The sequence below is a fragment of the Apaloderma vittatum genome, unplaced genomic scaffold, assembly GCF_000703405.1.
Source record: "Apaloderma vittatum isolate BGI_N311 unplaced genomic scaffold, ASM70340v1 scaffold10408, whole genome shotgun sequence".
Taxonomy (NCBI): Eukaryota; Metazoa; Chordata; class Aves; order Trogoniformes; family Trogonidae; genus Apaloderma; species Apaloderma vittatum.
The window spans coordinates 20,882-44,740 of NW_009731229.1; the positions used below are offsets into that span (position 1 = coordinate 20,882).

The 23,859-nt window shown below is 45.9% G+C and overlaps 1 protein-coding gene across 1 annotated transcript in view; it reads right to left on the bottom strand.

The window, feature by feature from the left end:
* Positions 1-23,859, bottom strand: part of DOCK11 (dedicator of cytokinesis 11) — a 63,771-nt gene that overhangs the window by 14,026 nt on the left and 25,886 nt on the right. The window contains exons 25-42 of the mRNA XM_009875114.1: positions 22,719-22,788; positions 22,516-22,641; positions 21,905-21,976; positions 21,407-21,553; positions 20,875-20,958; positions 20,361-20,472; positions 16,607-16,785; positions 14,610-14,726; positions 13,831-13,906; positions 13,438-13,541; positions 11,336-11,447; positions 11,161-11,227; positions 10,644-10,691; positions 9,993-10,135; positions 9,202-9,317; positions 7,248-7,385; positions 1,739-1,921; positions 961-1,074 (exon numbers count right to left, since the gene is read on the bottom strand). Of these exons, the coding sequence (XP_009873416.1) occupies positions 961-1,074; positions 1,739-1,921; positions 7,248-7,385; positions 9,202-9,317; positions 9,993-10,135; positions 10,644-10,691; positions 11,161-11,227; positions 11,336-11,447; positions 13,438-13,541; positions 13,831-13,906; positions 14,610-14,726; positions 16,607-16,785; positions 20,361-20,472; positions 20,875-20,958; positions 21,407-21,553; positions 21,905-21,976; positions 22,516-22,641; positions 22,719-22,788 (2,008 nt within the window). The remainder of the gene's footprint in view (positions 1-960; positions 1,075-1,738; positions 1,922-7,247; positions 7,386-9,201; positions 9,318-9,992; positions 10,136-10,643; positions 10,692-11,160; positions 11,228-11,335; positions 11,448-13,437; positions 13,542-13,830; positions 13,907-14,609; positions 14,727-16,606; positions 16,786-20,360; positions 20,473-20,874; positions 20,959-21,406; positions 21,554-21,904; positions 21,977-22,515; positions 22,642-22,718; positions 22,789-23,859) is intronic.

The window sequence follows — 23,859 nt, forward strand, 5'->3', positions numbered from 1 at the left end:
GAGTGTTTTCTTAGTATTTCTGATGCTCAGTTAATTATAATTAATTCCTGCTAATTATCACTTTCAGGCAACATAAGTACCGGACTTCCCCTTGTCATTCCTCTCAAAGCCAGAAGTTCTTGAAAAGCTCTTTGCAAGCCCCTTGCAAACACCACACTTTGCAAAGTGAATCTGAATTGCAGAGCTCCTTCCTCTTGGTGTGAGGCCTCACAGATGGAGCACAGAACCACAGAATGAGTTGGGTTGGAAGGGACCTTTAAAGGTCATCTGGTCCAATCTTCTTGCAGTGAGCAGGGACATCTTTAACTCAGTCAGGTTGCTCAGAGCCCCACTAAGCTTGACCTTGAATGTCTCCAGGGATGGGGCCTCAACCACCTCTCTGGGCAACCTGTGCCAGCATTTCACCATCCTCATAGTAAAGAGCTTCTTCCTAATGCCTAATCTGCTCTAGTTTAAAACCATCTCCCCATGTCTTATTGCTATTTGCCCTTGTAAGCAGTCTCCCCACCAGCTTTCTTGCATGCCTACTTCAGGTACTGAAAGGCTGCAATAAGGTCTTCCTGGAGCTTTCTCTTCTCCAGGCTTAGCAATTCCAACTCTCTCAGTCTGTCTTCATAGGAGAGGTGCTCCAGCCCCCTGATCACCTTTGTGGCCTCCTCTGGACCCGCTCCAACAGGTCCATGCCCTTCTTGTGTTGAGGGCTCCAGAGCTGGACACAGCACTGCAGGTGACGTCTCACAGAGTGGAGTAGAAGGGACCTGCATGACCTACCTGTGCAGTTGGTCCTATTGCTGTTTACTTGTTTTTATTACTTGTTTACTGAGCAAACAGTCAACTATGAGCTTATAAATCATAGTTCAAATCAACAGTCTTACCCTTAAACATGATTTCCTTGAGTGCATTCCCAGTCTTGCACTAATCGCTGACAGCTCATGATGTGATTTAAGATCTCCAACTTACCTTCATAGGCCTGTCACTGTTTGCAAAGTTGTTAATGATGAGCAAAGAGTCCTGAAATCTTGTCCCACCGCTCAGTGCCACATCTGCTATTAATTGGCTCACTGCAATTATTATCTGTTGGGACAAGGTAGGGGCTTTATTTAAACAAGCCCTAACAGAGGAGGTTCATTGTTGCTACATAAAATGCCCAAAGGAAAACATCAAGTCTTTCCCACAATGTAAGCAGTGGTTGTTGTTGTGGCTTTGCTGTCACATCTCCTAAGGACAAATACTCCCCAGAGGATCAAACTGCTTTGCTAAACAGCTAGTTCACAGAACTAATAATATGTCAATTGCAACACAAACTCCTGTTTGTACATCAGTTACCTTCTTCTATGACTCACCAAAGCCCAGGCGGTATTCAACTGCCCCAGTAAGTATCCAGACTTGCTTCAAAAAAATAATGCTGCAAAAACAGCTCCAGGAAAATCCCTTCTCCTGCCTCAAAGGCAGCTCTTTTTGCTACCCTGTTCACTCCATTCTGGCCAGCCTCTCGGGCAGAGATGTGTGATTCTAAAGACTCAACATCTTGGAGTACCTGATGGCAGTGTATCTTACCCTAAGGGCCCCGGGCCAATCGCTGGAAACAGGAGTTAGGCAAAGCCTGGAAATCATGAGGATTTTTGTCTATGCAATAATGCAAGATCCTCTGCAGACAGGAGGTGACATAGTTCTACTGATACATCTGTTCAATTAAATCTGAGGTGTCCTGCTCTTTAGCTTTTCCCCAGTCACTGACCTGAAGATGCGTTCTCAGAAACGTTCTCCTTTTGGTGAACTCAAAGTTATTTCTCATCAGGAGATACAGAAGAGCCGAGGCTTCGTTCCTCGTGGAGGACACCTTGGAAGTGCAACACTTCAGGATCTCGTAGCAGAGGGCAGCGCACATGTTCACTCTTCCCTTGAAAAATGCTGAGGGAAACTTCACAAAAGGCATGTAAATATTAGAAAATACACAACCAAATTACACCCACAGGGCTCAGACAGACAGAGGCATGGGGCATGAGGCTCCAGACTGGACACTCTCAGCAGAACTTCTGCCAGAGTTCTGAGCCTGAAAGTATTTGTGGGAATGCCAATCAACGATAGGTGGATGGACAGAGAAGAAATGAATGTTCAGGGCCTATTTATAATCTCATTTCCTAGAGCAACATGAACTTCGCTGTCACATTGTTTGGGGATGTGCTTGTGTATGCCTGTCTGTCCCCTCCTCCAACAACTTTTGAGTTTATTTGAAAATTCTCATCAAATTGGGCAGACAGAAGCTTTATGTTCTTACAAAAGCCATAAACAGAGTGGAGTGTATAGGAGAGGTTTCATGGATGTTCCCACCAGAGGCTGCCATCTGGGACGTCCGAAAATCTGCCAGAGTCCACTCAGAAGTCCCACCTAGCTGAGAAAACATGACCTGCAATGCTCTCATAGCTACTTCTACACATCTCCCCAAACAAGCCTAAAAGTATGTTTGCCCTCAGAAATGCAAACAAGAGACTTGCTTGTCCTAGAGAGCCTAAAATATACAGTGACCTGCCCCGCTCTCACCCTAGAGGAGCAGCAGGATCAAGCCAAAGCACAGCGTGAGCTACTTTGGTTAGCAACAGGGCTCAGCGCTTTGCAGCAGGGTGAAGAAAAGCAGAAGCGGAGGACCAGCACCCTGCGCTCCTGTAGCACGTCTATCACCAAACACCTGCTGTTGAGCATGCCTGTGTGAGCAAGCCCTGCTGTGCCCCAACAGCAGAGAGCTCCAGCAGTGGCTTGCCCGGCGGCAGCAGCCTCCATGCAGGGCTGCTGGAGTGGAGACCACTGGTGTTCATCTATCTGGCTGAGGTCACGAGTGGTGGCTGGCGGGGAGGGGGCACTGTACTCGGCTTCCTCCCATCCCAGCTGCAGCAGGCTGGGCGCAGGGAAGCAGAACAAGAAGGGGTTTTGTGCTGGCACGCAGCCGCCTCCACAGCCACCATGGAGACCTGTGTGGAGAGGGGTGATGCCAACACTTCCCGGAGGGAGTGCAGGCTGCCGAGGCATGGCACAGTGGCACTCTGCTCCCTCTGCTGCAGCTGGGCACCAGCCCCTGGCAATTTCATGGCACAAACTGGCAACAGAAATAACCACGTTCTTTATCTCTTATGTGCTTGGTTCGTTCAAGACCTGATGGGCTTGAATGGACGGGGCATGGTCCATGAGCCACATCTATCTGTCCCACTACTTTCTCACCACGGAAGATGACCATAAATACTGTCAGACTACTCATTCACATCCTCCAAGTCAGAGCCTGGACCTGTTACCTTAGCCCTCTGCTCCTTGCATTAAGCATACAAGATTCACAAAAGCTTGTAGATACTGCTGTGGCCAACAGCATGGCGTGCTGGTGAAGCAATCTCAAAACAGGAATCTAAGAGCTGTGGCTAGCAAGACTACACCATTGAGGTTACACCAAGCCACACAGGTTACAAGGCAGAATGAAGATGCTGACCAATTATCTAGTGTTCACTGTCTCTGGCCAAAAATATTTTCAGAAAGAAACAACGAGAGAAAGAAGCAAACAAACATCATAGCAACAGAGAGCCAAAAGCACCATGTGTGCTCTCAGGAAAGGAGCTATTAAGTAATAGCTGTCTGTTGTAACGCAATCCTTCTCCCATAGCGAGATGCTAGGGTTTAGCCCAGAGCTAGTCACAGTGACGTGCAATTGGGCAGGCACAGGCAGCACACAGGCACCCAAGAAGATAGAGCTGGCACGTGCTCTCAGCAGGGACCACTGCTTGTTTGCAGAGGCTTTTCAGATATTTCCAGCCCAATACTAGTAAAAACAAAGTTGCCTGGGCATCTGCTGCAGAAGAGCCCCAGTGTAAGACTTGTCGGAACAAGTTAGGAGAAAGTCATGAAGATGATCAGTGGGTTGGAGTGTCTCCCATATGCAGACAGGCTGAGAGAGCTGAGGCTGTTCAGCCTGGAGAAGAGAAGGTTCCGGGGAGACCTTATAGAGCTGCCTTCCAGTACTTACAGGAAAGCTGGGGAGGGACTCTTTTACCAGGGAGCATAGTGATAGGACAAGCAGTAATGGCATTAAACTGAAAGAGGGTAGATTCAGATTAGCTGTTAGAAGAAATTCTTTTCTGCGAGGGTGGTGAGACACAGGAACAGCTTGCCCAGGGAAGCTGCTGATGCCTCAACCTTTGAAGTGTTCAAGGCCAGGTTGGATGGGGCTTTGAGCAACCTGGCCTATTGTAACGTGTCCCCGGCCATGGCAGCAGGGTTGGACCAGATGATCTTTAAGATCCCTTCCAACCCAAACCATTCTGTGATACTATGACCCCTCCCTGTGGTCCACACTGCACCAGCTCTGGAGGAAAATCTGTGCCTTGTTTGTAGGCAACCTGTGTCCCCACACAGCTCCTGCTTGAGTGCAAGCCCAAACAGATGAGATCACTCCTGGTGCCAGGTGTGGGGCAGCAGACCCAGGACCCGCTGGAGATCTGGCCAGGTGCTGCCTGCAGGTCTCAGCTGGCAGGAGAACACAAGCTGGGAAGAGCAGCAAATCAGCACACGTGGCGATGACTCTGCGTGCACCGGAGGGGCACGTTTCTGATCCAAACCTAATACGAAGGGCCAGAGCAGGAGTCAACGCAGTGAACACCTCCCAGAGAGGGCTCCACACAAAGAAGACATGCGGGCAAGGCTCTGCTGTCCTAGTGCTTCAAGGCCCTGTGGTTTCTGATGCCTCTCACGTGCCCTGCTAGTGTCAATGCACCAGGGACAGGCAGGCATGGGGCCGGCACCTCCGTGGGGTGCCTCTCACATCCACGCGTCTAAGCTGCTCTTCAGTGCAGGGCAAATCATCTCAGCCCTCTGTGCATGATTTCCTTCTTACTCTTTAATTTTAAGACTATTCCCAAGCACATATATGTGTATTTATTTGTATATATGTATTTTACTCTGAAAAGAAAGATGTAGTTGTTACAAAAACCTAAATTATAAAACAAGAGGAAATTAGCTTTTGTTGCTTCTGAGAAGCTGAGAAGAAGCAGAGAAGAAAACAGAGAGAGCTTTCTTTCCAAATCCCCAGCACACACGCATGCAGGCGGAACTCATTCTAAAACTAAAACTAAACATGAAAACGATTACAGAATTTGTTTGTTCTTTGCTTTTTTGTGACTTTTTTTTTTAACTCTTTTGCCTGTCAAGCAACCAGATTTAATGCAGAAAGCAAGCTATTTTTAAGACAAATAAAAGCGATGCCAAAAACTCATAATTTTTTTCCCTTCCAGCAACCATTTGCTGTGACTCTAGGTAAGAGGGAGATTTTTTTTCATTGTAACTATTAGCTACAGAAGGCCATAAAAATGGCAAATTGTCCATTCTAGCTGCTTCAAAGTTATAATGACTTTCGGTTTTCTTGAAGTTAACACTAAATTAGTGCTATCAGTGATATGCAACCCAAAAAAAGTGTATTTCAAAACATATTTCAAAAAGCGTATTTCAAAACAAACTTGCAAGAGAACACGCCAGCTTTGTACTTGCCCGTCCAGCTATTTTATTGTCACTTTGGGCCTTAGAAAAGCCCTTCAGAGGACTTAAAAGGAAGTTTGGGACTCATGTGGTTACGGAGTTGGCAAAGAAAACAGTTCCTTATAGATACCATCTGCTGGGCTCATATCTTGCTTTTACAGAAGCAACACTGTGTCCCCTCATAGGGGAAAAGTGAGAAATTAACCAAAACCAATCTTTCGTATCTTTGAAGACCCACGATGTCAAATTTAGCACAGATTCAGCCTGGCCTAAATCCAAGAAAATGACCCCACTGTCCGTCCTTGCAGCAGCCAAGAACGTGGCCTGTGTTGCTGTAATCGGCTCTTTGGAAGCCCTGAAGGGCTCCAAGTTTTGAAGGCTGATGGTGAGATCAAATCGATCTCACCAGGTATGCAGGCTTGGCTTTGCCTTTAAGCAATGACAGAAAATTTGCCAGGGAGGCAAGGAATGTGTCTTATTTGCTATAGGCACAAACCAAATATTTCTGGCTAAACAAACTTTGGACACAGAGACTGTGCCTGAGTGGGGTGTGTGCAGACCTGCAGCAGGATGGATCTCAAGGCTAAGCAGATCACGGGCAAGCTGAAAACTCAAAAGAAAGGTAGAGCAACCAACATTTATTGGACCCTGTAGAAGAAAGGAGTGATTCCTGCCAGTGTCAGTTGTTAATCTAGCAGGCTTTAAGAAGCCTCATGGAAAAACATCTCATAAAAGACCATGGTGTCTGCAGCCAGATAGGTACCTAGAGCAAGACTTCTGTATTTTCTGCTTCTTACGTGTTTGCTTCGTACAAACAAAAATTCAGCCCTAGACATACTCACACTATCTCTTATCTTGGCTGTGGGGTCATAGCAAAATGTACATAGCACAGACTTCTTTCACTTTTGAAAAACAGTTTAACGGTCTCTTTCTTTAACGAGACTTTGCATGGCAACCAGTGCAAGACATCCTTTGGAAGTAACACTTTGCTGCGTACCGTTCACACACTGTACTCTGCCTGTCTGCAATCTTATGCCACGTAGATTTAGCTCACTAATGAAGGGTTGCATTCAAGTGATATGAGAGGTTTTACTTACTTTTGAATTTACGATAACCATGCAGCTTGGAAGGAATGGGGTTTGCATGTATTTCTGGTCTCAAAAATGTACTGAAGAGAAGTGGCAGGTTTTGACAAGCATGAAGGGAAATGTCAGCAATAGGATCAGTCACTGCTCTTATGTGCTCAGCTGTGGCTTTGATGCTGCTTGAGCTCAGGGGCTTCAACAGTCTCGCTGCATGTCGAGGCTCAGAGAAGTGTAGAAAGAGGTTCAGCAAGTACTACCCTCTTTCAAACACAGTGAGAGAGGAGCAGCTTGTCAGTACAAGCATTATTCAAGCAATAACATTGCCAGCAATATTGACAGTTTGGGGCAAAGATTCAAAAAGCACCAGCTTTTGCTCTGCTAGATACTAACTTTTAAGAGCAGTTTCGTGACCAAGGCAAATGAGGGAGTTCTGCACAATTTCTCCTTTTGTTTCCTGATACCTGACAAGTAATAAACAACCACTGAAATAGATAACTTGGGCTGTTTTTTAAATCAGTGAAATTGTTTTCTAAAACACATCTCCAAACAGCATAAAATATAATTTTAACAGGCTTTTAAGCACATTCAGTTCTTCTGTAATTCTATATAAATTCTCCTGCACCTTCCTGCACTTTGGAGTCATGTTTTACATACCTTGCTAATGAAAGCTCTCAGAGAGGCAAACACATGCTTAAGAGCTGCTTCTGACTGCCCGTTTTTGAGAAAAGCCAGATGAATATCAAAAACCTTCTTCATGAGTGGATTGTGGCCATCATTGCTTAAAAGCTGTGTCTGGAAAGCAACAAGAAAATTTATTCTGCAGAAATGTTGTGCCTGAAGATGGAAATGAGAGAGATAATTTTGCATAATTAATCACATCAATTCTTAAGCCAGATAAGGAAAAGAGCCTTCAGTAAAAATATAAACAAATGTGATAGCCAATACAAGCTTACACTAGTTGGTCAGAAGCTACTTTTATAGCAGAGAATAAAGCAAAAATATTTTATCACTTTCAAATCACTAATTCCAAAACCTAACTCGTTAATCTGTACAACTTTCACTGGTTGCCTAGAGTTATTTTAAATAAAACAGAATGTTACGCACATAACTATTACACTGTTTTTTTCCATTCCTTTTTATTTGTCTTGACAAGTGTTTCATGTGCAGCCCAAAAGAGAGAGAGTGAAAAAAACGGACCATCCCATCTTTTCACTGGACAGATTCATAGCTACACCAAGTCAGTACACTTCCCTTGTCTCCTGCAAAGTTTTGGCAGTTTGCATCTTCTGGACATGTGGTAAAACTGAATTACTTGTAGAGTGTCAGACTTGTCTTGCCTGTGCCTGCAGGCACCTTTGCAGCTGCTGTGCAGGAAGCCTGGCACACCGTGGCTGCCCAGCAAGGATGTGGATGTCCCATATCAACAGGAGATCAGTAGTCCCTATCGATAAGAGATCAATTGTCCCTATCTCATGGCCAGCCCACGCAGTCCTTGGGCTGGCTCAGATTTGTCTTCTGACACCCTATACACATCTTGTAGCAGGGTAAGTGTAGGATCTATAGCTTTAAACTGAACTCGTTTGCTCCATCAGTAAGAACAGCAGGAGCACTTTTACTGCAGTATAGAGTACACTTCTGTGGGTTAACACCATGTGACCATAAAAGCAAAGCAGAAGCCCATTAAAGCGGAAGGGAATCCAGCCTATCCTGTGGTTTGAAAAATCACATTGTTTTGTGGTTCAGTCATATTCAAAAAGAGGCAGCTGAGAAAGTCAGGCAAGTTTAACTCTTAAACCTAAATCCTTCTGCCACTGCTGAATTTTTAAGGAGTAATTTAATGTATGGTCTGTAGCAGAAGCAGAAGACATGATGACCTTTCTGTTCATATTGTTCAGTCCATGTAAAAAGCAAACCTTCATTGTGCTTACTCTGAAATCCAGAGTTGTTCTTGTGACATTAGGCAAGACACATTGCTATGAGCAGGATCCGTCCAACCACGCTTTTAGGAAGAACTTTTCTGGAACAGCATTTCAGTATTTTATTGCCAGCCTGAGGTTCTCTTCACCACACAGGCTTTGACTCTCGTAGATGGCAATGACTCCTGGGAGTGTGAATCACTATATGGAGAAGACTTCTACCAGTGGTGCTGGTCCTATCCAAACTGGTAACCACAGCTGGAACGCCTCAGTCCCAAAGACATTAATGTACAGAGATTCAGAGGAATCTGAGCCTCACTTTTAGGCAATTTATGGTAGAAAACAGTGACTCTTCTAAGAATGCTAGACCTTCATTTCCCTTTCCTCTAGCCCCTCCTTTCTATATGATGTACATTTCTTCTTATTCTATTTTTGTCATGCCTACATTCACGGCATAATGTCCATGTAATTTTCTCTGGTCTTGCAGTTTTGAAGAAATCGCAAGATTGCATAAGTGCACAATTACTCCGAGACCCTGTGAAACAGCGTTTTGGAAAATAAACAAGCTGCAAATGATTTGCTTTTGTAAAGCCTTCTACAATCTGCCACTCTAGGAGAATAGATCCTGAAAATCAACAGACATGCAAAAATACAGCACACTTTTCCACGATACTTTTGATTTTAATGCTGACCTTGAAACTCTGAGTGAAAAAAGAGATGGTGTCCAGAACCGTCAGGCACACTTCAGTGGCAATATTGCCCTCCAGTAACGCCTGGTGCACAATATCTGCTTCTGAGGTGCCTGCATCTGCGGACAGAAAGCAAATCAGGAGGAAACAGTGTTCAACACTCCAGCTCCCACAAGATCTCAATGCTGATATAGATGAGCATCTCCCCTTGCACTTCAATGGGTTTGAGAGATGAGGTACGAATAGTAAGATGCTGAATTTACCAGCTCCATTCAGGGAAGCTGCCTCAGCCTGATGCCACCCAAGACAACCAGTGTCAGTACTTCCCCCTTAATCTCATCGTCTTTAAAGCCAGACAACGATCAAGGTGTCCAGGCTGCATCCACAGAGGGGAAGTGGCAAGGCAATTCAGTGAAGCAAAACTCACCCACATGGAGAGGTTAGAGCAGATCCTGGCAGAAACTGGCCCAGGTCTCTGAGCAGAGCAGCTCTCCTTCCTGCCTTGCTCACTGCCCAAACCAAGGTGTTGCCTGCACACACACTCAGCCAAGGAGCCGAGCCAAGACACGTGGGAAGAAAAAGCCAGGCAAGTCCTAACTCCCAGGGGTTAATTTTAAGGGGTTGGCTTAAATGTCACCTGCACCAGTCCAGGAATGTTGCAGGGAGAAGCAGTGACTGTTGTAATTCTGCAGAGGGTGAACATCCTGAAGCAACAAGCAGCCAGTGGAAAATGGCTACACACAATTTTCAGCAGGCTCATACTCCATGGTCCCATCTCACTCTGCTGTACATACTGTGGTTGAGTGTGAAGGAGGTCTCCAAGCTGCCCAGATGCTGGAGCCGCACCTGCATCGCCCCGGCTCTGCTGCGGAGCGCTGGCATTGTCTGGGATTTCCTATCGGCTCCCGTGTGCTTGGATAACCAGGCATCGTGCACCCTGCAAGGGGAAGTGAAGACTGCGGGTCTGGACAGGGAGCAGCAGCCATTCCAGGGCAGGATTACATGAGGCACCAGGATGGAGACCTGGCCTCCATCTAATGCACTAATCAGGTTTATCCAAGACAGTCTCAGCGGGACTGATGAGGCTACCTTGGTCTTGCCTGCACCAGTTGGCCCTAGAGCTACTGAAACAGCGGTGCTGCTGCTCTAATGCAGCTCGTGTCTCACCTGCAGCTGACTGCGGGGGACAGGGTCAGCCTGCGCGGGCAGCCACGAGCATCTGGGCCTGGGGGTCTCATGCAGGAGCTGGAGGGGAGGGAAGGGCAGGGTGGCTAGACGAGAGCGCTCTGCTCGAGGCACGGTGCTGAGCAGAGTCCCAGCCCACAGGCTTCCTGCCGGCTCAGGTTCTCCTGGTGTGGGTGTGCACTCTCCCTTCCTGCCTTGGATGTGGCAGAGAGCAGAGGGATGGTCCCCCCACCCCAGCCCCAGATGGAAGAATACAGTACCTGGCAATATTTCTCTTCCCCACGTATCTGAAGTGAAATAAACACACCCTAGAAAGAAAATAAAATATGTATCTGTTAGAGATCCTGCAGATCCAGAACATTTAATATCCACCCTGTCCTTGACTGCACACGCGCTCCTCTGTGCATGAGAGTTTGGGTCTGTATTTCCAAGTCACTTGACTTCATACTCTCAGTTTTCAAACCTTGCAGCACACACCCCCCTGTCCCCCCACCCATTCATTCCACCAAACCCGCCGCAAAGCAGAAGCTGTGCTAGTTACGAGGGGAGGCTGTGCAGTGAGCCCTGCTCGCCCGTGGGTGGTGGGATACCCTCTGCACAGCCCAGGCACAGCACAAGGCACTGTCACTTCACTGTGCTCCCTTGCTTCTCCTCAGAGGGAGTAAGAACATTTCATTACAACCTGGCCAGACACCTCTTGGTACTGCACAGGACCAAGCTGGCCAATGTTGCCTACACAAAGACACAGTGTTTGAATTGCAGCCCCATGATACTCACTCCAGAAGCACAAGGACATTGATCAGCTCTTGTGCGGAGAATTTGTTCCAGTAAGCTAAGAGAGTATCTGAAAAAAAATAAAATCCAACAGTACACTGAGATTTAAAAAAGAATTAAAGTGAGACCTTGCTGTCTCATCGTTCTGGCTGCCTCACAGTGAGCAAGAGCCACCAACCTTCAGAGATCATCTTCACAATGTAGAGGTAGCACATCAGGAGCGTCCGGATCTCAAACTGGTCCAGCCGGCTGCAGTGTGACACGCTGCTCCTCGTAGAGCTTCTGCGGATCTAAAGGGACACAGATGTGACACTGAGGCCAGTGGCCGTGTGCCTGGGCTGTGCCAGACGTCATGCAGCCTGGGCACAGCAAACGCGGCACAGACACGCCAGCATTCCTCCTGTCCCCTGCACGTGCACCCCCACACCACCGTGCTGTGGAGGCATCTCACCCTTTGAGGTTGCTGCCCATCCGGTGATGAGCAGTCTGGAAATCCTGGGCACATGGCTGAACGCTTCTCTGCCCAGAGAAAAAAATGTCTGGGCAGAGAAAGACAGCTTATCCAGCAAAACGCACGGCAGCCCCGCTTTCACTTCCCCTGCTCTCTGCAGCTTCTAAGCTCATGGACATTTTTTGAAGTCAGCTTCCATCAAACAAAATAGCTCATTATGCGTCACAGTTTAAAGCAAGAAGCTAAGTTTCTGTTAAGGATGTACACTTCAGAACAAAATGTCAGTTATTAAAACACCAGGAAATTTGAATTTAAGAACCTTTCCTTTTTTTCCCTGATTTGTCTCTTGGTCTTCTTCCTACTTAGTGACTTTGGTAAAAAAAAGTGAAATCCATCTGCTGAGACAAACTGTGTGGGAAAGGTTTGGGCATTGCGTGGTGGGAAAAATGACTTCTAAAGCTTTACCAATTCTTTTGCACCCTCTGTGCTTGCCCTAGCCATATCCTGTGACAAATGGATATGATTAAGCTCTAAGCAGGATGCTTCTCTTAAAGCTGTGCCTCACATGTTTGGAGAGTGATCAACAGATCGTATTTGTTGTTTATTCTGGGACAAGCTGTGGATGTGAGTCATAATAAAACAGAATTAAACATTCAGTTTAGAGCTGGAGATACAGTGCTATAGCCAGAACTTTGCTTTTGACCATGCCAAACAGTCAGGTCAGCACCCAGCTCACTCCAGGGGAACGGGCGATAAACAACACATCTACCTCTGTTGAGCAGCGTTAAAGCTGTGCTCCTCCATGTGGCATTGCTTTTGCATGGTTTTGTGGATATTGCACTCCCCGACAGAAAAGCTCTTTTTAAGAACGCTGAAAAATATACCTTCTAGGACACAGAAGAGGACGTCTAGCTTTCAGGAGGGACTGAGCAATAATGCTTTCTGCAAATGCTGCCAGCAAGGCTGAAGTACATGCTCAGAGCTTCGCTGAGTATCAAGAGCTGATAGTCTAGTGTTTGGCTATACTTGGTCTTGTAGCTTCATGATTCATGTTGGGGAGTTTGAAAGGCCCCACCTCTCCTAAGCATGTCAGGACTGAGCCAGCATGAGAACAGATAATCTTTGTCTTGCTTGTTCTAAGGGCCAAAGGTTTTAAAGGTGCATTAATGATTCACATCAACCCAAAACATCTGGAAAGTGCCTTGAGGAAAATCAGGAGTTGGTTTGCACAAATATCTCATTTCCATGGGTGCAATCTGCCAACAAGGAGAATGCACCTTGTCTGAAGAGTGGGGTCAGAGCAATTTGTGGTGTGACTGCGATCACTTTCTGCAAGTTTGGGGCTCTGGTTACTAGCCTGTGTTGATTTTCCTACAAATACCTCACCTCTTAAGTCAGAGGTCACTGGCAATCCTGCATCATGCTGCTTTGCCTCCCAGCCTTGAGTGGAAACCAGTTCTCAAAACCGGGCACTGGGCACTGGCCAGGCTCAGACCCACCCAAGTGGAGAGAGCGTGTCTGAGTATGCATAAATGCATCGTGGGAGCAGAGATTTTCCCCAAGGATTTTGCTTTTCATCTTTGATAAATAACTTATCAACAGTTATATTTTTAGCTCAGAGATGTTTGAAGAGGGAAAGCATACCAGACCCATAAGTCTGACCTCCTCTGTTAAACGGGAATCTATGTGCTTCCAGACAGAGATGCTTACAAGTAGGCTTTTAGTAGCATTACCACTACCACGGGGAACTCCCTTTCCCTCCCCCTTATTTAACACAGCTCACAGACTGGTGCAGTGAGCACAGTTCTTTCTAACCCCAGATACATTACATTTTCACTCTGATCTGGGGAACCGGTTGCCCCCTCTGAGTTCAGGGATCCTTTCGAGTCCTCTCGCTTTATTGCATGGCCATTTGGAAGTGCTGCTCCGCAGGCTGAAAAAAGATCCAAACCCCACAATTAACCCCGTTGCACCAGCACTCTTCAGCACATCACAGACAGTGAGTGCAGGATGTGACTCGGACAGTGCAGACAAGGCTTGCCAAAGCCCCATGTCCGAAGCTGATTAATCTGAAAAGGACAGATGGGGTGACACCATGTCCAGGGAAAAGCATACAAACTCTAAGAGGTCTTTTGGCAGATGTCTATTTCAGGTTTTGGGGACTAGTAATAGTTACATTCAGTATAAATGGAGAAAGTTAAAGTTTAGAAAAATTAATTTACCTGGATCTTTGTCTGCAATCAGGCTGGATCTATTTGAAGGGGATGCAAAACTGCACACGAATTCATCCCTGGATGTCTGTAAAGCAATATAAGGTTTTTGCGATCAATGGAAGATAACAACTACTCTCTTACAGAAGAGAATATTGAAATTAAAAAAGGCAAATTAGTGCAGATAAAAAAAAAATCTATTTGCTTGCTTCCATAGCAAGGAGACAAATGACTTTTGGATGAGTACAAAGAACAGTAGAACATATTAAAGTAAGTCATAGCAGTTTTTTCTCTTTTTCAAAAAACATTTGAGTTGAAATTTTGAAATGTTTTTCTCAAATGTCTTTTTCTGTTGTTTCTGTTTTGCCCCAGACAAGGAAGAAAGTCTATTTTGCAAGGCTAAGCCCAACTGAGAGCCACACAGAAACCCACAGGCACACAGGCAACTCCCCGGTACAGCTGCTGGACTCTGAGGCTGAGCCCTGTTGCAAATCACTGCACTGGAGGGACTTACTTACCTCACATCACAGCACTACACGTACGTAAACAAACACATTAAATGACAGCAAGCAAAGGGGCAGAGACATTGTACCCAGCACTACGGACCGAACACAGTGTCAGGAAAAGCCAAATTAAAAAAACTATATGCATTACGGGGGCTGTGGGGAGAAGAAAACCATGCTTATTGCTAAAGCTGAGCCTGACTGAAGGCTGTGGAAGTCACACAGGGTGTGTATGGGGAGAGAAGGACCAAAGAGGAATGCAAAGAGACATCGCTGGGCTTTACTCACGGGGCTGGAGGCAGCCGCGCAGGAGTAGAGCGCCTCACGGCTGGCCACTCGCTGGAGGTTCTCCAGGAGCAGCCCAAAGAGCGGCAGGTAGAGTTGGGCTATTTTTGCCTGCTGGTTCTGAAAAAAACAGGGTAAGATATCAGTAAGAGCCCAGGCTTTCAATCAAGCAAAAAAGGGGAACTCTCGAGTCAAAATATATACATATAATAAACAAACAAACAAACACATACTGTGTGTGGTGCCTGAGGACATGAGTCGGTCTGGCTTCTCATCTCCACCTCCAGAGCTGCCAGGTAGGTATTACCCTTCTAGCAGCAAGCTTGGGGCACTCAGGGATTTTGAGGGCTGAATAACATTGCCAGTCATACAGGACATGTGACAAACTAAATCCTGGATTCCCTAACTCTTTGTCCTGTGTTTAGCTCCTCATCTAGCGCTGGTTATTGCTTCCAGTCAGGAATTCTCCACAGCAAACACTTCTAGTTAAAATAGTTTGCAGGAACACATTAATTTGGATTAAGTGATAAACACCAAAAATGTTCCAGTTGACATTTTCTAATGGTCTTTAACATTCAATTATTTTTTGTTAAAAAATTATTAGTATGGCCTTGACTTCAAAGCTTGGGAATTGAATGGTACATTTTCACCAATAGAAGAATCCAATTTTTTCTTCCAATTCAGTATGACAAAAGATAAAGAAATCTTGAAAATGCCCATGGGTTAAGAAAACCCTCTCTCAGTCACTGATGCAGCCGGGCTTTCCTTGGCTGGAGCAAGACTACAGCAATGGATCCTGTCACGCTCAGCTGGTCCTGTCCCTGATGTGATTTTTTGCTTTGGTATCTTGGGACACCAGCTGAGCGTCCTGCCCTGGCTCCAGGCAATTTCCTGGTCATGGCCTGGAGCACAGCACATGTGTAAAAATCCAGGGGGACAATTTGGTGTTCTGGAGGAAGCAGGGAGAGTGCTGTATGTTGAAGGAGCAAACAGCTCCTGAATTAGTGTGAGTGTTTTCAGGCACCTGGAAGAGCAGAAACAGGCTGCCTCTGACACAGTCTTGTCAGAGAACTGGCAAATCTCTCTTGAAATATTAAGTCCTGCATGCTATCACAGGATGCGGTTTTGTTTCCAAGCTGTGCAAGTCACCACAGATCCTCACTACAGAGAAAAGCAAGCCCACCTCCTGCTCAGCCCCTCCAAAACAGCAGAGAAGGGAGAGGAGAGGAGAGGAGTTGGTTCTGGGTTCACTCAGAATGCAGGAGCCCCAGGGAGCATTCAGGTCACTTCTCCCATCCTCCATGCCCAGGTGGCTATCCACAGTCCCAGATGTAATTCAGGAATGCAGCACACTAGGAGCAATCTGAGGAGCTAAACTCTAAACAGAGGCATGTTTTCAGCCTAGAGCAAGGGCAACTACTGTCTGCACAGGTATCTAGGCATTTTCAAGGACACATGGGTCCACTGGGAGCAGCATCAAGGAAGCAAACCAGCCCATCTCCAGTCTCTTTCAGCAATAGCACACGCTGAGCCTTTGACTGAAGAAAGCTGAAAACTACCCAGTGGAAATCCAGCATCTCATGACAATCCACAGATCCTCTCCTTTGATGCACTAATTAGTAAAACATGCATGACTTGTAACAGAAATCAGTCCTGTTTCCTTATTATAGTATATTAATGCAGGTAGAAGAACATGATGTTGCTAAATTTTGTTGATCTGGTTCTTGGCTAATAACACTCTCAAGTTCCTCAATGGTTCAGGGCTTTATTATCTAAATACTCAGCATAAGAGCACTGCAGTTATCTGACTGCACTGTTTGTGTTCCTAGATAATTTCTGAGAACTCTTATTGTTATGCCATAACTACCAGTTATTTACAACAGTTCCCTAAAAAGTAATGAGAATGCCCTTGGCGCACCATATAAGATCTAAAACCCTGATGTGTGTTTTTTCATAAAATTCAAGAACATCATGTTTAAAAGCCAACAAGTATGCCTGACCTTGTGCTGGTATCTGTTATCGAAGGCATGCTTTATCAAGAGATTTTTTAAGACCGAGATGGCTGTATATCTGATATCGTAGTTGTCCTGCAAGGCAACAGAGGCTTCTCTGAGAAGCATCCCCACCAGGAAATGATGCCTGCAATACTCATCGGTTAAACTGTATTCAAGAGTTACATCTGAAAGAAAGAGCAAGACAGTGGTTAAGGGGAGTGTTCTGAGAATCTGTTCAGTGGAAGACATAATGGTGATACAAGCAACAACAGTCCGTGAGTACGGTTCATCATTCTCTCGCCTACAGTGCAGCGACCTTTGAACAAAGCCTGAACTGATTACTGTGTTCTCCACCACTGAGTTAAGCCATATCAAAGAACTTGGCATCTTCCAGTTCAGGCTAACCTTGAATTTCAGCAGTCACTGTTTCAGCAGCGGCTAAAATAATGATTTCTGCAATGTGATGCTTTACAAAGTTTAGCGCTCCAAAGACTAATTTTTAAAGTCAGAGACAGATGAAACGGAGAAAGACAGCATGATTCACTGCCTGGGAGCTGCTCTGCCCCTGGCAGGGTGTTATCCTGTAAATTCCCAAACTACACAAGCAACAGAAGTGCCAATCTCCACGGAGTAGCTGTGAGGGTGGTAACGGGCAGCGAAGATGACGTGTTTGTCACAATTGCCCAGCCCTAGCAGTGCCATTTCTGCAGCTTGTTCCACATCCTCTGTAAAATCCGCATTCCTTTTTGTCAAGTCAGAGTGCAGAGAAAAGGCAAATACTCCTGCTGGGATGAGGACATGGTGCCAAGTGACTGCTACTGCATCCTCCAGCAGTTTATAGAGCTTGGTTTTCCAGCCCCGCTGCAAGGACCGGGAAGTCAGAGCAGGGTTCCAGGCAGCTGCTTGCCAGGAACTGTGAGGCTCCCTTAGCTTCCCACCAGCAGATACTGAACAAAGCTGTATTGACTGCCTGGAGAAAGGCAGCTCGGTACCCAATCACCTTGATTAATTTAACTCATACTCTGCACCTCACATAGATTTGGGCTATATGCTGTGATCAGGGGAGCAGCTGTTACCAAGGGTAAGCATCATTTCTACTGATGTGCCTGGATAACGCAGCAGAGAAGCAGCAGACACAGATTTCAGTGCAGGGTGCACGTACACTCGGGCTGCTATGAATGACCTTGCCCTGACACTGTCATCTGTCAGGCAACCCCTATACCTAATCATAGCCAAACAGGCACCGTCTGACTGTTGATTTAAGCCTCCCAGAGGGATAATCTCAAAACTGCGTTCTTCCCCCAAAGGGTACAAATGCTGTGTGCTCAGCTCAGACTTCTTTAAAAAAAACCCACAGTTTTTCTGTGGTAAGGCAGGGTGCATACACACACCTTTGAAAAACCCAGCCAAAGGTTTCCAACAGCTCTGTGCTTGCAAAAGATATTTTAAGTTCATTGATTCATAAGTAGCATGTACTAGTTTGTGAAAGTCTGATTCAGAGGAAAGAGAAAGTAGTTGGAAGCATTATTTAGCTTTCATTGTTAGTCATGTCAGCAAATGCCTAAGCAAATGCGACACATCACGGTTATTTCATTAATTAGATGTAAGCTAACTGATTGGAAGGTGCATATTTAATTTGATATTAGGGGATTCAGTGTTCCCAGCTGGACCTACCTACTGAAGTGAACCGTTCCACAGCAAATGAAAAAAAATCTAATTCACATGTAAAAAGAAAAGGGACAAATAAAATGACAGCAAAACCAAACAGGAATAAGTAATGCTCTAAAACTTGGAGAAACAGGACCATATGCCATGTTTTAATGTCACTTGTAAGGCTACTGCTTAACTCCCAGCTTATGTCAATCTCTTGGGTTCTTTGCTATCACAAGACAGCAAAAATAGTTCTGTGCTGCTGGTTGTGAGGACAGGCTTGGGGGTTTGCTCTGGCTGATGAAACACACAAGTCCACCAGGTAAGGAAGCAGGGACGAGACCAGCAACGAGCCCCCTATTAGCTGTTTCAGAGAAACTGCTCCAAGATGCAATGTCTCAACCCAACAGGATGTGGTCAAGGGATGTGCTTTGCCCGTAGGCCTGTCTGCACCAGCTTCTACTGCAGAAGCCCTCTCCATCCACCTTCCTGGGGGCTATTCGGTCTTCTTCCAGGAACAGAGTAGCAGAGGGCTGGGCACGTCCCCTCTCCTCATCCAAGTAAGCTGATAAAGAGGTGAGGCATGCCAGCAGGATATCTCCTTGGTGATGTGTACATCATGCCTCCCCATCTCTGAGTCCACTCTGCCCTGGAATCACAGTTCTGACCATAGAAACAGACCAGTTTGCATCACCACATGTCTGCACTGGCAGGCAGAGCAGAGGCACCACTGCACAGGCACTTCTGCCACCTGAGGACACGCTGCTCTACTGCCAGGAGATGCTCGTGAAGCTCAGCTGGTAGGTCCTAGTCACAGTAAAACAAGGAGGGAAGATGAGCTGCTCTTACAGCTTTTCATCTTAACCATCGCAAACTCAAAGGTAAATGTTAATCAAGAAAGAGCATCCTTACGTTATCATGGCACTAATAAGCAATGGGAAGGTATTGTGGTTGCATTTTTCTCTTTCTCAGCCACTTCTAGCAACGCACTTTGTTAAACCATGCCAGGAAAGAAGTCAAACTGACATCAGTGTAAGAGATTAGCAGCTGGTCCACTAAGCTCTGAGCAGTCAGAAATATACCAAAATAAGGGAAATATCATAGTTACTGCTGCTTCTGCCACCTGGATGTGTATGCAACCAGTTTGAGACTTGTACAGCTGCACCCCGAGGCAAACATCCCCTTGCCTCCATCAGAAAAAAATCACAGAATCATAAATCCACTGGACTTTCACATGGGGGAATCCCAAAACTCACTCTCCTCTCCAGTACTTATCTTGGCCAGGCTATTAGCACCTAAACCTGGCAATTTTTACTGTATTTATCTAGCACAGATGAGAAATCAGGGCCCAGAGAGAACGAGGCTGTGCCTATAGCAACCTTCGGAGGCCAGTGAGGCACACTGCTGGCCTCAGCACCGTGGTCCACACTCTCACTGGTAGCAGAGCTGCAGTCGTCCACACTTACGCGCTGCTCCAGCAAAACCCCACCTGCCCTGTGGTACGCAGCACCAGGACCAAAAGGGACATGCTGTGACAGTGAGAGCAGCCCGGCTACATGGTGGTACCACAGCACATATGCCCTTGGTACGCGCTAAGGATTGGCGTGGCCTCAAGTTCTCCGCTGGCTGCCTTCAGCCCAGGTTTTTGTACAAGCTTGAATGCACTGTGCACTGCTATAATCTTATTCAAAATGAAAGCGGAAGGTAACCTAAATCACCTTCTTGTGGCCACAAAGAGAGTTGGCAGCGAAGCAGTGAATTCAAGCTGTTCTGTATCTCCATCACTGATTGATGAGACACCCTGCTTCTCAGGGGATGCTGACACTCGTAGGAACAAGGGATTATACTTGCATTTTTACTGAAAGAGCGGCAGTTTCTTTTAGGTATTGTTAAGCATGTGCAAATTTGAAAATACTGACAAGACTGCGTATTGTTCCAGAGCAAAATTATGTAATCCTGCCAGAACAGTGTCTTTTCCTTGGGTTAACGTAACTCAGCCTAACCAGGGCACAAATTTCCTTGACACCAAACCAAATTCCATCTGATCAGAGGCCATCAAGACCATCACAAAATTATAGCTCTCTAGTCAGTCTCTTGAGGAAGGACATACCTTGAACTCTTTGCAGCTTGGGTTTGGAAAAGGTCATTGGTAAGTTCAGAGGAATGTAGTGCTCATGATTGCAAACGGTTTGAAGAAATTCAAACTTGTATTCAATCAGTAGCTGAGAAAAAAAAAAAAGACAAACACAAACTATATTTTCAGTTTGAACTATTTGATTCCAGTTCAATGTGTTTGTTGCACAAGGACTGGGTAATCTAAATACCATCTGGCAATTTTTTTGTGTCATTCCCCTTAAGCGCCAGTGCATTCAGCTGTCACTTGGGACTTCTTTACCTTTTTCATCCAGACTACTAACCACTCTCTCCTTTAGTTCGGACTTTTTTCATTGTTTTAAAGCGTAGCTGCGTACAGGCTCCCAGCTCAAAGAGGTCTCTGCCTCCAGAAGACTTGCAGAACACTGTCTAAAAGGCCTCCAAGAGCTGTACAAAATAATCACTGCAGATCTCTGACTGATGTAGATATGTACAACTGCAAACCATCTTTCAAGAAACACACTGCTTACCTTAGGGTCTTTTGGACTGAATCCAGAAATGTAATCATTTATCAAGTTAAAAACAAATCCTCTGTCCATAAAGGTCAAGCAACGCTGAGGAAAAAATAGCAACATGTGACCAATCACTTAAAATAAAAGCAATCATCCTAAATCATCTCCATACTACTGTCCTGCCAGCAACCAGACCTGATCCTCCAAACTGTGGCTTTCCAAAACAAACTTGATCCTGTTTCTCTGAAATTACTTGGACGATCTCACTTAAGTCTCCAGTGGGCAACAGAAATATTCAAAATGAGAGCACACATATTTCTTCTCAAGTTTTGAACAGCTGCTCAGCATGACTGAAAATCTTAGATAATATATAGAGTATCACAGTCTCTCCCTCTCACAGTTTCTTTCCTAGGAAAGCTTATCTCCTCCAGAGTTTTAATTACTAAAGAAACCAAAGAGATAATAAAATACAAACACGTTTGTTTGCTGCTTATTTCTAGTTGTGGGGTTTTTCTCATAAAAGCCTCGTAGAAGGAAAGAAACTGCTGACCTTCAGGAAGTTAGCCAAGCTGAAGTTGACATTCCTGGACTCTTCAGGGATTTCATTGTAGCGAATGGTTACGTGAGGAATGATGGCGAGCAGCAGCGAATGCAGGGCGTGCTGGTAGGAGTCGGGGAACCGCTGGCCTCGGGGCAGCTGAAACCAAAAGCACATCCCATGCTCAGTGCTGCAAGCCAGCAGCTGGGGAAAACCAAGCGCAGGCACAAGTTCCCTTCAGTTTATGTTGTTTCTTAACATTGGCACAAAGAAAGTACTGGCTGAAACGGCAATAGCTAGTAACAGAAATGGAGGCTGCACAAACTATAAGGAGATCTGGGATTTTTAATTACAATTCAGAGTGAAAAGGGAAAGAAAAGAAAGATCTGGGTAGCTGTTCAGTTTGTCACCGTTTTTTGTAAATTGTTACATAGTCTTTTACAAAAACTTTTGGAAGAGAATGAGTTTCTGACGGCTCTGTAATGCAGCACCAAGCAAATTTATTTTTACCTTGATTTTATTTTCTTCTAGTAAGTGCATTGCCATTGACTTCGCCAGTGCTTCAAAGAAAAACCACGAGTACTAGAACGAAGAAAGAATATTATTATTTTTACCAGCAGGATTGAACTTGTTTGACTATGTGCAGAAGCACCAGTGTGGGAGGGAGAGCTCACATCCAAATGGCATTTTGTAAGCACAGCTGTGCTTGCACAGCTACCTTGGCATCGGTGCCTTTGCTACCTGGAGGAGCTCTGTCAGTCTTGGGGTATCCTCTGCACCCCAATGCACCCTGCAAGGAGCCAGCAGAGGTCGGGGTGCAAGCCCTGCAAAGGCCCAGAGAGGCAGTCTGCCTCCCGTGAGTCCCCTCTGATGTGTGGCTTGAAGAAAATAGATAAAACTGGCAAAATGACATGCCCTTTGTTGTGTCCTGACATGAGCCAGGTTCCCTGAAAGAATTAATCTCTTTTCTAAGGGGAGAACCTCAAGGATGGGGATGTGAGGAGCTGCCCTGATAGCTTTGCTCCTTTGCTGGGTTTCGAAAGGTGAAAGCGCTGGGCTTTGCACCGGGCCCCCTCTTCCTCCCCTCCACCCACAGCAGCCAAGCACTGCCAACACTTTACCTTGAGTAGCTTATTGATGGCTAGAAAATCTGCCGACTGCTTTAAGATCGTGGCCATGGAAAGGACCAGGATTTCATGGGTCATCTTCGCCTGTGTGACACTGGGTTTCTCGGCCCGAAAGACATACTGAGGCAAGAGGAACAGTGTCAGTAGCGCGTCTGCTTCCAGCAGGGAGTTCTGCAGAGCGGTGTGGCAAGACTGACCTTTATGAAGGAGCGCAAGTAGTGGTCTAGACCCTCTTCATGGCACTTGGACACGATGTGCAAAAGAACCCTGGGGAGAAATGTGGTTCGTGTTCAGGATGCAACACAAGGGCAAGTTCCTCCAGCTCATGAAAGCAGACACAGTCTGCGTCCTATCCTTCTCAACCCCACAAGCCTCACTGCTGGCATGGCCTGATTTGCAGGAGCCAGTACTTGCAGGCTAGGACCCCGCACAGCTCTTGTGGCTGCACCATCCTTGCCACAGCACAGCCCCTTGACAGAACACTCAGAGCTGAGGTGTCCAAAGCCTCTTCTCCATTTTTGTGCTAGATGAGGTGTCGCCCAAAACAGCTGTGTTCAACACTCACGGCTCTCTGTAGGAGGAGGTGAGGTGGAATGTTTTGTGCAGGGGACATATTCTGTTTTTTGGCCTCCATGTATGCCAAGATTAGAGCTTGTCTCTACTTAAATTCACGTTGCAGTGAGCATTAGGCACTTGAACAATGCTTAGGAGTTAGATTAAGTAAAACTCAAAAATATTAAGTTAATCTGCTCTGCACCCAGCTTTCTTTGGTTGTACCTATGGACCTGCTCTATGTAGAACAAGCCCGTTTGCTCCTCCTGCACACGCTACAGATTCATCCACACTGCACAGCTTATCACATGTTGAGAGTGTCCTCACGCGGAGCCCTTTCCTAACGACAATACAAGTGACAATGAACGACTATATTATTACATCAAGCCTACAGAATGAACTCAAAAATCCCACAGAATTTCTGCTGAGAAGAAACAAAAGAATTCTCAATCGTTGCTATACTCTGACAACTTCCTGCATTCCCTGCACTTATTAATTCTGGAAGGCTCTTTTTAACTGAATTTGCATCATGTGCTCCTTGCTACATGCACTAGATTATTTTCAGGCTGTTGCTTGCAGTTCACTGGGGACAGGCAGACCCTGGAAAACATGCCAGCCCTCTGGAAGCACTCCAGGCAGCTGATGAAGGCAGCAAGCGCCTGGTTTCCCCAGCCAACACTGGGAATTTATACTGCAGCCCCAGCCAGAAGGAATAACAAACTATTGCACGCTGTCACAGACCCCACAGGCCAAACCACAGGGAAGAGTTTACAAGCTCTTGATCAG